The sequence below is a fragment of the Struthio camelus genome, chromosome 8 (assembly GCF_040807025.1).
Source record: "Struthio camelus isolate bStrCam1 chromosome 8, bStrCam1.hap1, whole genome shotgun sequence".
In the NCBI taxonomy this organism is placed as follows: Eukaryota; Metazoa; Chordata; class Aves; order Struthioniformes; family Struthionidae; genus Struthio; species Struthio camelus.
The window spans coordinates 32,863,857-32,879,190 of NC_090949.1; the positions used below are offsets into that span (position 1 = coordinate 32,863,857).

Below are 15,334 nucleotides of genomic sequence, written 5' to 3' on the forward strand. Positions count from 1 at the left end.
AGTTATGCGACATATCCTTAGGTCAACTTACATGAACAATCTTTAAATGTCTGCCAGGTCTGCTCTGCTGAGCTTCAGAACAAAAAGTCAAAACTGTTTTATAGTAGTGAGCAGGGAGATCAAGTGGCAAGAAGCATTCAGAGTACATTTGACTTTTTTTAGTTCAGCCCATCAAGCATAACTGAAACATACATACCAAAGCCTATTCCTACAGCAGCACAAATACATGTGTTTTTCAAATTAAGAGCTTTACAAAAGAAATAGGCACTTCCTTTCCATCTTTGCCCTCTTCATACAAAGAGCCACTGTTCCTTAATCCAAAAGCAATCCAAATGATTTGCTGGAATTAACTTCTAACACTGGTTAATTTGTTTTTATTCTCATTCTTCCTCAGAATTTCACTTCCTTATTAAACAGCTGCCACAGAACAGCCCTTTAAACTGGGAAGAACACCAGAAAATGCCTCCAGAGAACGTTACAGCAAAGAGACTTCCTGCCCAGCTGAGAAGTTGGCTATACAAAAGAGTTATCTCCCACCTCCACTGACTCCACAGACATCACCTTCACTATTGAACTAGTAATTTAAAAGTCTCAGTCTGAAGATTATTTCAACAACCATACTCCATGATAAGGGGTTTATAAATAATTTGAAACAAAGCTTATATTTAAAATTAATAAACTGCATCTGTCAGTATTGCCCCCCATTCCCCTATCTTCACATAGCATCTCTGTATCTTTTATCAAGAACGATAAACAGGTCATTTTCTTTCGAAATCCAAGAAAGCATTCACATACCCTGAATCTCGAAAGAGGTGCTACACCAGGGCGAGTATTTTTGAACGTAGTGATGCTGAAAACCAGGAGGGCTAAAATACCCGTTCCACTTGACATTCTGATGGCATCTAGCCAGGGACTCAATGCCAGAATTCACCACAAAGCTTTATTTGATTGCTTAATTGTTTTACAAGGCCAATTCCTAGACAAGCCACACTGCAAAACTTCCACAATAGAACGCCAGCATCACTTTCGCATAGCTCAACTCTACTTATGAGAGAGGAAGCTGACTTTAAAGTTATAAAACTGTAGTGTGAAACTCATCACATTTTCCTGAAGGCTAAATACTAAAATAGCTTTTTTGTCTTTAAATAAATACAGCTCCTTCCATTCAAGGATCAAAGAACTTCACAAGTCTAACATCTGCAGTACACCTATATAGCACTAACCATTACCCTCATTTTACACACTGGAAACTAAATGAGAGGTTAAGTTACATACCCACTGTGACAAGAGCGCATCTGCAGCAAAAGTGCTTGCAGTACTGAGCTCTATTAATGAGGAGAGATAGGGTTTTGAACACAAAAGTTCTGCAGTATGACTAGTGAAAAATTGTTCCTGACTGAAGGTGCTGGTCTGTTTCTTTTATAAAAACCCCTTCTCGTGAAAGCAAACAACATTTCTAAGAGCAATCTAGACAATTTTTAATATGAACCTTATTCAGGTAAAGCCTGGCATACATGAGTTTTTGATCCATGAATTAAAGAAACCAAAAGCACACATGCTAAAGGAGACTGGAACAGCTAGAAGGTAATACAATCTTTTAATCACAATTTACCAAGAAGGACATAGTAATGACTCTCAGAAGCTGTTTAAAAACAAATCAAGGTTATTTTAGGAAAGGCAATACAAACTGTTGGTATATATACTGTTGCTACCATGTTCTGTATTTTTAATATCAGTGGGTTCCTACCCCTTACCACAGTTTGAGGTTCTCTGGTCACAATCACCGCATTCATTTGACCTGGTCTTCTCCATCCTATTCCTCCCCACTCTACAAAAGCCAGTGCTATGGCTAAAGCATCCCAATTCATGGACACACTGACAGATATCTTCATCATATTCATTTATGGTCTCATTTCAAATGAGAAGGAGTTATCAGCAGTTCATGTAACAATGCATCTCACAGTCATATGAGGAGATGAACACAACTCTTTATCCTTGCCAAAAATCACACCATAAAATCCATACGTTGTCTAAGGAATAAACCAGTATCCCACATTTTTGCCAAAATACACTTATCAGATTTACTTCAGCCAACAGACGTAAACACAAATGTCATGTCAAAGAGGCAAAGTTAGCCCTTATAAAAGCAGGTGATCTCAGCCCAAACAGGTTTGCCACTACAGGGTGCAGGACTCTGAAAGCTGCACTAAAGTTGCACTTACTGATATCGGTTCATGCAATCTTTCTGAAACGTGAAGACCCCTTTGTATTTCCAAATTTGAATGGCCTTTTCCTTTTAATGAGTTAAGCGTGGTCATGCCAACGAGATCAACTGCAGAGACACACTAGAGCGATTAACTTCTCACTCAATCAATCGGTTGTTCTTTGGAAGACATTAGCCTGCTGAAACTGAAATTTCAGCCCTTGTGAAAATGGATGTGCATACGTCCGTATCTCAACGCTCACGTGTAAAACACTGCATGCATATCAGACCAGCTCATAGTAGCTGTCTTTTTTCTGGGCCACTTATTTCAAATTCAGGCTTCCATAATGCTTCCAGATGCCCTCCAAGACCAGAAGCCTGGACCACTGAAAGTAAAGAGGATTCACATTGGTTTTACTATCGCATCTAAATGAAACACACTTTTTATAATACAATACATATCTGGTTGCTGCACTAGTCTCAGCAAAAACCCACAGACAAACCTTTCTTTGATCAACACACTTACTGAACAAAACAGATTCTAACATTATGTAACAGCAACCATATGCAAACATAACGAATTCATTACTGATTAGAGAAAATGGGAAGTGCTTAATCATTCATAAATCTATTTTTATAGGCAGCGTAAACTGCATTTGGCCAAAAAAAGAATGTAAATACAAAGTACAGATTTGCTACATAACCTTGAGGCATGACTGAAGCTTTCCCGTTATTTTTAAACTACAAAATCTAACCCTAACTTGTGTCTACTGACTCATGAAAGAGTTTACTAGACTACAAATTTTTTTTTTAAGAGAAAATTTCTAATAGTTGTGCTCTGTCGATCTGTATGTTCATTTACGTTATTGATACATATAATCAAAAAACCAGACCAAAACCCTAAAAAATCACTACCTTTCCACTACATAAATGTGAAAATGGGTACCATGAGGAGAAGGAACATGTACTTTAAGAGCTGTTAGAGAGATGATGGTGACAGGGAGATAAACAGAAATAACATCTGAATTCTATGTTGCCACAAGATAGTATTATGCATGACATACAATATGTTCCAACATAATGTATATGACTTCAATGAATAACATAGATAATTGTGCAACCGGCTCTTTGAATAGCTTCATATGCCATAAGTCTGTGCTGAATGGAAAATTTCTTGCTGATGAACCACCTAAATAATATCTCTAGTTTATTAAGTGCAGTTCCAGATGAATTTGAATAATAAAGAGCTGATCACAAATAATTTGCCTCCCTTTTGAAATATATTTCAAAAGCTGCTACACTGCAATGCAGTATTAGACAAATAAGCAGAGACAACAATCCCAAGTCTTAAGATTTTCCCAGGTAAAACTTTAACATTACATAAATACTCTTTTGCTTACATGTGCAAGAGTTGATGAACCTTCATATCCAAATTAATCCAATTATTAAATTCGGGTTTGAATTTATGAAAAAGTTTTATGTAGAAGTGGTACTTCAGTCCTCCTGTGCCTACTCCTATTTTGAGGATGTGTAGTTATTTGCCTATATTCAAGTGGTTTGATTTCCCCTTATGGGGGTTAATAACAACACAAATGAGTGCAAACAATAACGTGACCGGTAAAGGAAACTATGAAGTATAACTGAAGTTTGATCAGAGACACAAACTGAAATAACAGAAAAAAAGTCCTCTTAGAGTTGTTGAAGTGTCATTTGTAACAGGAACAGCAGAGGGGGAAAAAAAAAAAAAAACTGTTTCTGTGAAGTTTACGCTGACAGCAGCATCTCTTTAAACATCACACTGACAACCCAGACTGTCACATCTATAACTACAAAATACCTGAAAGAAAAACCCACCCTCTTGATGATTACAAAGACCTGCTTGAAAACAAGCAGCATTAAGACAATAACTCTCACTCACTCCCAACCCTTCAATGCAAAGGCTAGGAACCACTTTCCTATTGCTCTGATCAGTAAACAGTGTCTCCGCTTCTGTGTATATGCGGTCCAACAGACCATCTTACTCCACACATGTACATCATCATCATCTTATATCAGCTAAGATGTAACCTAGTTAACTTACTGAAGAGGATCATGTTCCTTAACTCTGCATGACTGGATTTCAAGACAGTATAATGAAACTATAGAGATGAATGATGTACACAGCTACACTTACGTGCAAGTAGATGTGTGTGTGTGTGTGTGTGTGTGTATTTTTCACTTATGTTTTAATACATATATACAAACACAGAATTCCTGGCTTAGGAATTCCCCAGGGTACTGTTCATCAAAGTCAGGGAGGGTACCTGAGTTTCCCTGTTCTTATTCATGTGCTTAGGCATCTGCTATTAGCCACGTTACAGAGAGACCAAGCAAGGTGGCCCTTTGGCATGATACAGTAGGGCTGTTCCTGTGTTCTTATCCCCGTGTGTCCCACAGCCTGGACACTATCAATTAGCTCTTTTCCTCTGAGCACTCTAGGAAGTTAAAAAAAAAAAAAAAAAAAAGACCTGGAGAAGGAGAAGGCTTTTACAGGTGAGTGCTACGATGTGTTTCATGCACAAAAGGCACCAGGGAAAGAGCCACGAGTGTGTCTGCTGCCTGAGGAGTTTGGACTTCTGGAACAGCATGGAGGAGAGCAGAGAAAAGGGCAAGGAAGGTGGAAGGCGTGGAGCTGTGAAAGGCTAGTATTTTTCAGCACTTAAGTGCTCTTTTACAACATAGTTGTAATTTAAATAATGAGTTAGAGCCTTCGTTTTAAAAGCATTTTAACCTCCTGTAATTCTATTTCTGCTTAGCTTATCCAAATAAAACCATATGCAAAGTAATACCCCGACTGCACTTTCCTTTATACGGTGCAAACAGTTAAAAAAAAAAAAAAAAAAGAGAAGGTATTACACCCATTAGGCACTCGGATTATGCAAGAAGGCGGGGGGGGGGGGAAACCCCTATCGTGGCCACACATTCCTAGAATGCCAAAAAAAACGGGGTGGGGGGGGAGAGCTGCTCTTCACCTTGCAGCGATGGCAGGGACACGCAAGGCGCCGAGCGGGAGAAAGCTCCCGATGTGCCCTGGGTGGGAAGGCAGGGCGGGCAGCACCGGGCCCCGCCGCCCCCATCCCGGGCCTGTCAGGCGGCCGCCGCGGCGCGGGCCGCCCCCCTGCCCTGCCTTGCCCTCCCCCACCGGCCGAGGCGGCCCCGCCGCCCCCTCACCTCGGTCTCCACCACTTCGTGGTAGGCGGGCGGCGGGTCGAAGCCGCCGCTGCCGCCGCCGCCGCTGCCGTCGCCGTCGCCGCCGCGGGGGCCCTGCCCGCCGGCGGGGGAGCCGTGGCCGCCGGGCGGGCCCTGCCCGCTCTCCATGGGCTCGTAGCCGCCGTAGTGGAGGCCGGGCCGCTCGTTGGTGAGCAGCGCCACGGCCTCGTTGATGTCGTTCTTGGCCAGGCGCAGGGCCTTGCGGATGGCGGCGGCGTCCGAGAAGCCCATGCAGAGCAGCGTGGTCATGTGCTGCTCCTCCTCGCTCTCCATGGCGGCGGCGGCGACGCGGCGGGGCGCGGAGCGGAGCCGCCACCGAGCGACCGGGCGCCGGGGCTCAGGCGCGGCCCGCCGCGCGCGCCGCCATGTTTGACGGCAGCGCCTCTCCCCTCAGCCGCCGCCGCCGCGGCCTCCCCGCGCGCGCCCTCACACACGCGGCCCGCCCCCCCCCGGAAGCGGCGGCGAAGCCCGGCTGGGGAGCGCCCGGCTGAGCCCGCGTCACGTGAGGGAGGCAGCATGAATGGACTCGCAGGGGAAGGGAGGGGGGAAGGAATGCGCGGGAGCGGCCGTTGCCGTGGGAACGGGAGCAGGCGGGCGTTGCCGGCAGGGCGTCACGTGAGCGGGAGAGGCGTTGCCAGGGCAACGGGAGGGCCCGAGCGGCGGCCCTGGGGGGCCGGCGACTCCCCCCCCCCCCCCCCCCGCCCGGCGCGGGCCTCGCGCCCTGCCCTGCTGCCAACTGCTGGTGGCACCGCCGCCATCACCGCCGCCGCCGCCCTCAATTACGCCTCTTGCCAATTAATGAATCCCCCTGGGGCTACGGCCGGCTGGGAGGTAGCTGCGTTTTCGCAATCAAAGCACTTGCAGCCTCAGGGAGAAAGAGAGGCGGGAAGGGGCCGGTGAGGCGGGGCGGGGGCTGCCCCCAGCGGGGGGCCGGGGGGGCCTCGCTCGGCAGCCGTCTCTCTGAGGTAAAAAAAAGCTCGGTTTTACACCCCGGCCTGGGTGGGGAAGGGGGCTCGTGTAAGTACGCTGAAAGGCGACTTTTGGCCCTCAGGCTGAGAGCACCGTTGTCTGAACTAGCCTGCAGGTTTTCTTCTGTAGAAATGTGTCTTTTTAAGCGTAGGCTGTGGGAAATAGGGATACAATTCTGTGAGGGAAGAAGCAGAGTGCAATGAGGAAAAAGGAAAAAAAAAAACTGCTAGTGCCCAAAGCAGAAAAATAAATTATATGTGTTTCTTAAACTTGCTCATGCAAATTCTGGTGGCAGCAGGATAACTCCATGAAAGGCAGTAGATTTGGGTCACCTGAGACTGCCAGAACGAGATCTATCACTTTAACGGTGTCTTTTTTTTATGTCCGTGGAAGAGGAGGAAGGAAGAGCCAGACAGAAGATTTGTCCAGATCAGTGCTAGTATCCACACATATACATTTGTCTCTGGAAACTGGTATTTTCTGGCAAACCGTTTTCTGTTATGGGTGGCTGCCATCAGTGAAAGCACCGAGGTTAGGAAACAAGAAATAGCTGTCTGAAGTCTTAGATATGAGCCTCATTCAGCGTAGGGGAGACTTTCGAAGGCACAAACAACATTTAGGTGTCTAACCTATGCAAACTTCCAGTAAGAGCTCAGTGCCTGTCTCTGTTCCGGAGAGTGTTTGCTTATAGAATGAGACAGACTGATAGACCCGTCTATTTGACTGGCACGGTTTCTGATTCATGTTGAAATTGCAGCATGTTGCTAGTGGTCTCATATTCCTTATATACTGACCCAACAGGTAATCACAGCTCTTTGATCTTGCTCATTCATCTCTCTGATTTTTTTTTTTTTTTAGGCTGATATTCAGTGGAATGTAATGCGTGTATCACTCTGAACTTCAGCTTCTGGATCTGAGGAAGGTCCTTTCATTCACACTACTCTCCAGTTATGAAAGAAACTGTTATGGCTCAAACTTGGCAGGCTTCAGAAAAATTCCAGCAGTTCAAATGCATTCAATTAATATGCTGAATATTGACTCATTGCTTACTCACATGATGAACATTTAAATTACATTTTCTCATTTTCGAAGTGTATTATAAATGAGATTTAATCCTCACAGCCTGATGAAGTCAGTTGGCATCGTTTTCCCTTACTAATGGAAGAAAAGTTTGTAGGAAAAAGTAATGTGTTTTATTAGATGTCATTACTGCTTTCAGATTTATTTCATGGAAGTGCTGCTGTAAATTTGCACTGAGTTAGCTAATGAAAAAATACCAGAAGTAACAGAAGTACTGACTGTAATCCCAGGTGAATAAGAGCAGAAGAGAATGCTCTACAGTTAGTGACTTTAGGCTGTAGCCAGCTATAGCCCATCTGTCCTGAAGAAAAGTTTGAAGGGAATTTGCCAAAATGTAACTCTTGGACACAGCAACACAATATAACTTTGACAGTGAGGTATACTAGTCCTAAAGTTATTTTTTACAAACTTCCCTGACAGCATATCTCTTGAGACTGCTTGAAGGACAAGATTGTATATTCCAGTTTAGCAAAGGAGTGGGTGCATGTTTTCTAGAAGTTATTCAGACTGAAAGTCTCAATGAGCAAATGTTTTTCATGCACTGTGACTTGAGGAAAAGTTACAGGGAGAAGCACAATAAACCTATCTAACTGGGGACCAGAAAAGAAGAGGGGATCCTGATGGGACATCAGAAAGTGCAAAGAAATGAAGGAAAGAAACTGAATGAGGGAGCAAATATCCTCAAGATCTGCCTTTGGCAACTGCACAGGCACAGATTTCAAGTTATCCAGTTTGATAGGGCACACCTTTACTAGTTATTTGATTAGATCACTTTAAAAAAAGATAATTACTTTCTAGAGCGTGTCATATATGTATCCGGAAGCATCTCTAGATATGAGGAACCCCTGTGTTAAATACTAAGAAAAGAAGCATTTTGGACCAGAAGCTACTGTTCTGGTAAGTGGTCACACTGTGACGTTGAACAGTGCCTTTTGGGTTGACTGTGGGGTTGCCAGGTATCCTAAAAAGAGGGTTTGACAGAGGATTGCAATGACTTCTGCGGAGATATTACAGTAGGAGTGTTTGGTTAATTTGTGTTCTTGACCGAATATGCTTTTTTTTCATAAGCCCATTTTAGAGCCAGTCCTGTCTTTTACAGCTCACTTATTTAAACAGTGAATACAGCATTTTCACTCAAGAGAAACAGCTGCATTGTTCTGGTGGAACATACGCATGCAGCCAAACTAAAAGGTGACTCGATGGCGTTGTTGAAGTCAGAGGTTTTCCGTGTTGTTTACAGCTGTTGGGGGATTCCATCCAAAATCTGTCAACTAACCGGAAAATATCCTTTGCCACCCTAGTTCTGTTCCCCTCTGCTTGTGTTAAGACGCTTCTCAGCTACGTGATTGTTACAAATGCATTTACAGACTTTGATAGAAGAGAACGTAAAATCTGTTCTGTTGTCACCAAATCTTTAGCTTCACATATATGTTTTACTTAGGATACAAGAGTATCTTTCTCATCTTCTGTTAGAAGCAGCGTGGCAATGTGTTACCGAGGGGAACTTGGTAGGCGCGAAAACCTCCTGTTCATAATACTTTTCTAAATAATGACTAAATGTGCAAAATCAGGATAAATATTAATTACAGTGCTGTCTTTAAGACTCCACCCAGTGTATGGTACATAAGCACAGAAGGACTTGTATGAAAACTGGAGTTTTAGTCTGCACAATAGCTAGAAGGACTTTCTTTCCAGTTGTTGCATGAATGAGGAGTGTGTGTGAGTCTGTATGAAACCTGGCTCATTTGTTTGGAAAGGAAGAACGCTCTTTTTCTTACTGAGGTTAATGGTTTGGGATTAGGCACCCAATACAGTTGGATCTCATGATGAAAACAAGAGGCTTCTGTCCTGTCTGCCAAATGAACAGAAACGCTTTCCACAGGCTTTGGGTAAACGTTTTTTGTGAATATGAATTAAACTAAGAGGCAGCAAATCAAGTGGTATTATCTTGCAGGAAAGCCCATCACCCATCTGAGTAGAGAGAAGGTAACTTTCCGGTGATAAATATCCCTTCTCTGTACCCCTAAACATACCAAGCACTGCCAAGAGAAACGTATGTGCAAAGGTTTGTCTGTTTTTTGCTGTTGATGGGCCCCTTGCCTGGCGAAAGGATATCTGAGATATTGCAGAACCCAACTTTTGTAGTGATGTTGCACAGAATTAATTTAGTTTTTCTGGAATGACTTTTTCCTTCCTTCCTGCCTTCCTTCCTAGTATTCCTTGTTCCACCCAGTCTCTTCCAGTTTCCGGCTTCTACTTTATTTATAGCTAAATGTAAAAGGTGAGGTTCAAGAAAGCGCTTTAATGAACAGATAGGGCAAATGCCTCTGAGTTATTGAAAATCATACTTTTCATATTTAGATATTGATTAATAATATTTGGTTGCCTTTAGCAGTGGGCTTAAAGGCATTTGTGTATTGAAAAACTACATAAAATGCCCGAAAAATACAATTGCAATGGACAGATAACACATAGTAGATACACAAATGCATTTGGCTCCTCAGACATCTGCACGGTTTTAGGCAAAAAAAGGTTTTAGCAGACTTAAGAAGTGTATGAGTCTATTCAGGGCCATCATCTGACACATTCATGCAATATACTTTTAGACTTTGTCTGCACTAGGGATTTTTGCTGCCTTCACAACTATTGGCCAGCTAAAAAGAAAATTAACACTGGGGTAACCTCCAAGGCAGAGCCTGCTGTCAACAGTGATTTGCACAGAGGCAGCTTACCTTGGCTTCAAGCTGGGATTACTCATGTATATGAGTAATCATAATTATGAAATTTAGCTCTCATACAGTGCTTTTCTACTGAGTATCTAACACGCCTCAAAGGGGGATAGCGAGGTGTCATTAGCTGCTCTGCAGGCATTAATTTTGACTGCTGCTACAGACCATTGTGGGGCTGACAGGGAAGGAGAAAAGGTGAATGGATCTTGCTGGAGGAGACACGTCATCACTGCAAGTCTGTCCCCCTTGTCATCTTAGTGTCCAAAGGAAACAGGAGTTGAACCATGACTCTTCTTAATTCAGCAGGAGTTGAGTACCCAATAATCTCCTGAATATAAAAGCCAAGTTTCAAACTGTTTCCCTTGACTGGGAACAGCATGATGCGACTGTGGAAAGAATGGAACAGTATACTAAGGTAAATGCAACTGAAAGGGAAGAACAGCCAATTCCGGGGTATGACTGGATCTGCCCTGTCCTGCTTTACTGTGTGGGTTTGTTTCCAGCCCTTCGATTCAGACCATCTGATGGGTCTCACAACACTTCTCCACAGCTCTGAGCTGGGAAATGAAACTATCGCAAGAGGGTTGTTCATTCTTCCTGAAACAAGCTTCACAAACTGAGGAAAATGAAAGCTAAGGCTTAACTTTTAAAACAAGGTGAAGGCGCAGAAGTGCAGAAATGCAGAGTGAAGCCATTCAACAGCATCAAATTTGGAATAGAGCCCTGAACATGACTAGTGAAGTTTTGATGTGTGTGGTTCTAGGCAAAATTACCTCTTTTAAAGATCATTTCTTTCCCTATGTTGGTTAGAGTGGTTTACTGTCATTAGAGGTAAATTACACCGCTGACATGCGAGTTCAGTATCAGATGAATTACAATGACAGAATTATTTCTGATGCTCCAGTGGCCCTTGTTGAGCTGCTGGTGAAGCAGAGAAACTGTGCAAACAGGATGTTCAGTGTCAAGCCACAGTTGCACCTTGAGAGCCACCCAGAGGCAAGTTAGCTGAGGGAACTTGCCATAATAATAGATTGTAGAACTCGGCCAGAGCAGGGACGAAGTCATGCAGTGACATTTTAGAGATGAAACAACCTGAAACAGAGACTTCAGGTGTCCCTGATACGCTGTAGAAGCGTGTGAGGCACCAATCAGTTTTGCAAGATAGCCTTTGGATGCTTTTATTTTGTCCTTGAGTTGTCCCAGCCTTGCTTGCTGATCGCTTTTCAGAGATCTCGTTGATCTTCTGATACAGAACCCCTGAAATTGGCAAAGTGCTGCAGAGAGGGGAGCTGTTGTAAAGAGACTACTCTTTGTATGTGTGTCATGGCTGTTGTAATACAAATCCAATCATTTATACAAGTGACAATCTTATTATAAGTAGAACTGTGAATAGGAGCTATGAATCTGGTATGGACAAGCAAGCAACTGTTGAGGAGAACAGCATCAAGACTGTGGCTAGGCAGATAGGAAGCAGTACGGTGAGCCCAACGCTAATGGGGTACTGTCAATTTACGGGCTACGGTAATCTAGCTGAGAGCAGTGCAACAATGACTGTAGTAAGGTGCAGTACTCTGAGGGTTAAGGCTGTTTTCTGTAGTGTGTGTGCAGCCGATATCCAGGAACAAAAGCAGTTGACATTTCCCTAATACAGCTGTAATGATGTGGTGCAATATGTTAGAGCAACAGGGAACTCCTTGCTGGCTTTTTGCCCTGTGCAGATTCCTTCAGAATTAGGTTTTGACCTTCAGAGCAAGACCTGCTTCTTCAGTTTCTCATTGTCTAAGTTCTGCATTGAAGCTTGAGAAACAAATCTGTAAAGCTGGAGGATTTTCTAAGCTCTTATTAGTGAAACAGAATAGGCAGGAAAGAGGTTGTTGTGGAAGAGATGAACCACTAAATAGAACTGAGATGTGAGGGGAATGGAGAACATTTTACAGATCTGGTGCCTTTTATTTTGTCTTTTACTCTGCTTCACTGCCACACAGGCCTGTGTAGTGCCAGGCTTAAATCAGCACAAAAGACTGGTTTACATTAAGTACTGGTCCACAAAATCTCTTTAGAGGCACCTGTACCTCCTGATCAGAACACTACCTCACTTGTCCTCGCTGATATGGAAACCCCAAATCACGCTCCTGCTGTCAGAGTTTTGCACTAGGTAGTGCACTGCAGCTGTTTGGCGCCGGCAGTCCCGCACAGGAGTTTTGAGATGGGAGAAGTGAAACTGCTAATGAAAATGCGGGGATATTTAGGCAGAGAGGCTGCCAGTATGTTTAGTTATGATGGAAGAACCTCTTTCCTCTTTGAACTTCTTTAACAGTATGATTGCCTTGGTTGCATTTCCACTGGATTTTTCATTCAGGCAGATTCCATTACTTTATGCAGATTATTAAATGCAGACTGATGGCAATTGCTGAAACTTGGACAGCTCTGGGGTGGGAAGCAGCAGCCATTCAGAGGGACTGAGGTCGGAGGAACACCTTATTGCTGTGCTAAGGGATCTGCAGGTGCGACTATAGGGGAGGTGGAAGCATGTTTGGTTCAAATTTTGGTTCAAATACAAGGGTTCAGTTTTCAGCAATGTCGAGAAGTTCTTAAAGGCCGTGAAAGCCTAAATCCTTGGATTTCTCCTGTCTCATCTGCCTGCTGGCACTCACAGCTGTGTTATCCCTTTAACATTGCGCTTGATCTGTGAGTGACTCATTTGAAGGCTCTCTTCAAATGAGAGAGTTATCATGTTATCAGCTGCTCCTTTCACTCCTAGGTGCTCCCAGCCTTTGATCTGTTACCACTCTGCAACATAACTTCCTCCTTTCAGTCATCTTCCTTGGCTCTTGTTTTTTACGTTGTGCAAGGCCACCAGCGCTCCATGAATGCTCCAGTCCCTGCTAGTTGTTCACTGCTCTCACAAGTGTATCCATACTGTCTTCTCTAATGCATGGTGTCTTCCCCCTCACTCCTCAAATAATCATAGTGGAAGCCACCTTCTGTTCTCCTGAATCAATTTACTACAAGATGGCAGTTTCCATCACACACCCTTGTAGCCTATATGGAGATGTGGTTAATGCTGTGGTTAATTCTTCCTTCTCATCGGTGCATTTATCTGGCTCGTGCTTTTAATGAACTGTGGGGCAGGGGCTGTCCATTTACTCCATCTGTACAGCAATTAGTATTGTGAGCCTTGACTAGTCTGTAAGCCCTAATGTTATTAAGTAGTGATGAGTTGTGTCCTGCAGCAGCTGGGAGTTCCTTGAAAGTCCCCTTTTGCTGGCCTGGCTGGATCTTGTTTAATATGAGATTGATTCTTTCAAAGCTAGAGACCTCAGTGGAAAGAAAGGAGTTCTGTGTGCAGCAGGACTAATGAAACTTAGTTTCCTATGTTTTACAGTTGTTTCACTGTTAAGCTGGGAATCCAGTCTGACGTTTTAGACATCAGAGAGCCCAGAGAGGAGAAACTTTCCTCACAAGCAGGCTGTCTGCTGCCTGACGAGGCACAGATTTCCAGTAGCGCTGAGACAGCGAGACATGTGGCTTCCTTGCATGTAGGTATTCTGGTGCCCAAGAGCTGAGTTCCCATTGTAGCCCGCCTCTTGGCGGCTACATCAACAAGATATATCAGATTGCCTATTTGAATTAAATTTGTCAGTGCTTAGTAGCACTAAACCTTCTGTCTTGTGTCAAATTTGGCCAAAGTTGGCGAAATGGTTTAAGTTATTGGGGCGTGGGGTAAGTAAGTGAACGAGTGGGCAAAAGCAGAGATAACGCAATGCTATAAACCTTATTTGCTTAAAACCAGCTAAAATGCTAGTAGTAGTGTTGGAAACAAGATCATTGGCAGCATCTGAGCAAATTCTGCTGGAGATGATGCTTTTCAGATGACCTGTGAGAGCCCTCCTAACTCATAGGTCATCAGGCAGCAGCTTTGGCGTAAGAAACGTGTCAACTCAGCTTACAGAGCAATATGTTCCTGCTGTTGTTACTCAGTGAGTGATCCACCCACTTCATCCATTCATTCAAGGGTGGGCTTTGGTAGCTGCCAGAACTCTGCTCGGTTCTGGGTGGAGGATTAGTCTGCTGTACTTGATTATGCAATATAAGGAAGGCTGCAGCTACAGTGTTTGTCTCCTGATGGGGTCCAGCGAAGTGACACAGCCCCTATCTGCAGCACATCTCTAACAGTGGGAGTCCTGACTTACAGTCTGCTGGTCCTGACGTGATCTAATAATGATGCATCACTTTCCTCTCAGTGGCCAGGTTGGGCTCATTTTATTTATGTCTTAAACCTCTCTCCTTTCCCACGCTGTGATCCATGAAAAACTGTTTGGCAAGTTAAAAGCTCTGCCTGGTGTGTGGGCAGGAGTAGAGTTGCAGCTTGCTGAAAATGTGTGAGATGTGGTCCAGGCTCATGGGGGAGAATGAGACAGGGACCAGAGATGCCGGTCCTGTGCTGACTTCATAAGACTAGCCCGGCCTGTTTCACAGACTGGTAACTACTGATCCTTAATTGTGTTTCAGGCTTGGCCTACAGTTACTGATTGTCGGCATCCTGGGGCTTCTTCCAGGTTTTAATTGTCTCTATCGGTATGATAGATGCTGGAAGTAAGGATGAATTGGAGAAAGGTGGTGGTGTTTTCACCGCTGCTGTTATTGTTGCTGGGGCTACCATGAAAGCTACTTACTAGCACCTGCCCTCCTGTGAAATGTGTAGGTGAGCTATTTTTAAATGCATAGAGAGATCCCATATCTCTATCTTTCACTTAGATTTAAGGGTAGTCCCCACTAGGAGAGGAGAACCTGTCCAGGATTGCAAAGCAGGTTATTGCAGAATTGAAAGTAATGCCCTTCTGAGCCTCAGCCTCTTCTTTATGGTGGGGAGGATTTATGGCAGCAGGAGTCAGAGTGCTGAGGAGTAATATTGTTCCCCCATTAGCACTGCCTACTGTGACATGATATCCCATCTTCAGGATGAAGAGGGACGCTTTTCTTGCTGCACAGCACCCTCTTCTACCTTCCCTTGCCTCCACACAGCAGATAGGTGTAGCCATGTTCGAGTCTGTATTCAGCCTCACAGTTGCTTTTTTTTTTTACTCTTCCTGTCTGGACTGAT

At 44.0% G+C, this 15,334-nt stretch overlaps 1 protein-coding gene and 1 long non-coding RNA gene across 4 annotated transcripts in view; one reads left to right on the forward strand and one right to left on the reverse strand.

Annotated features, from left to right (window-relative positions):
- Nucleotides 1-5,740, reverse strand: part of USP24 (ubiquitin specific peptidase 24) — a 70,027-nt gene extending 64,287 nt beyond the window's left edge. For all 3 annotated transcript variants that reach the window (XM_068953238.1, XM_068953239.1, XM_068953237.1), the window contains exon 1: nt 5,414-5,740. In XM_068953238.1, the coding sequence (XP_068809339.1) occupies nt 5,414-5,725 (312 nt within the window). In that variant the 5' untranslated portion in view covers nt 5,726-5,740. The remainder of the gene's footprint in view (nt 1-5,413) is intronic.
- A 1,543-nt stretch (nt 5,741-7,283) lies between these two features.
- LOC138068058 (uncharacterized) overlaps nt 7,284-15,334 on the forward strand; it is a 114,445-nt gene continuing 106,394 nt past the window's right edge. The window contains exon 1 of the long non-coding RNA XR_011142624.1: nt 7,284-8,398. This is a non-coding gene — a long non-coding RNA (uncharacterized lncRNA). The remainder of the gene's footprint in view (nt 8,399-15,334) is intronic.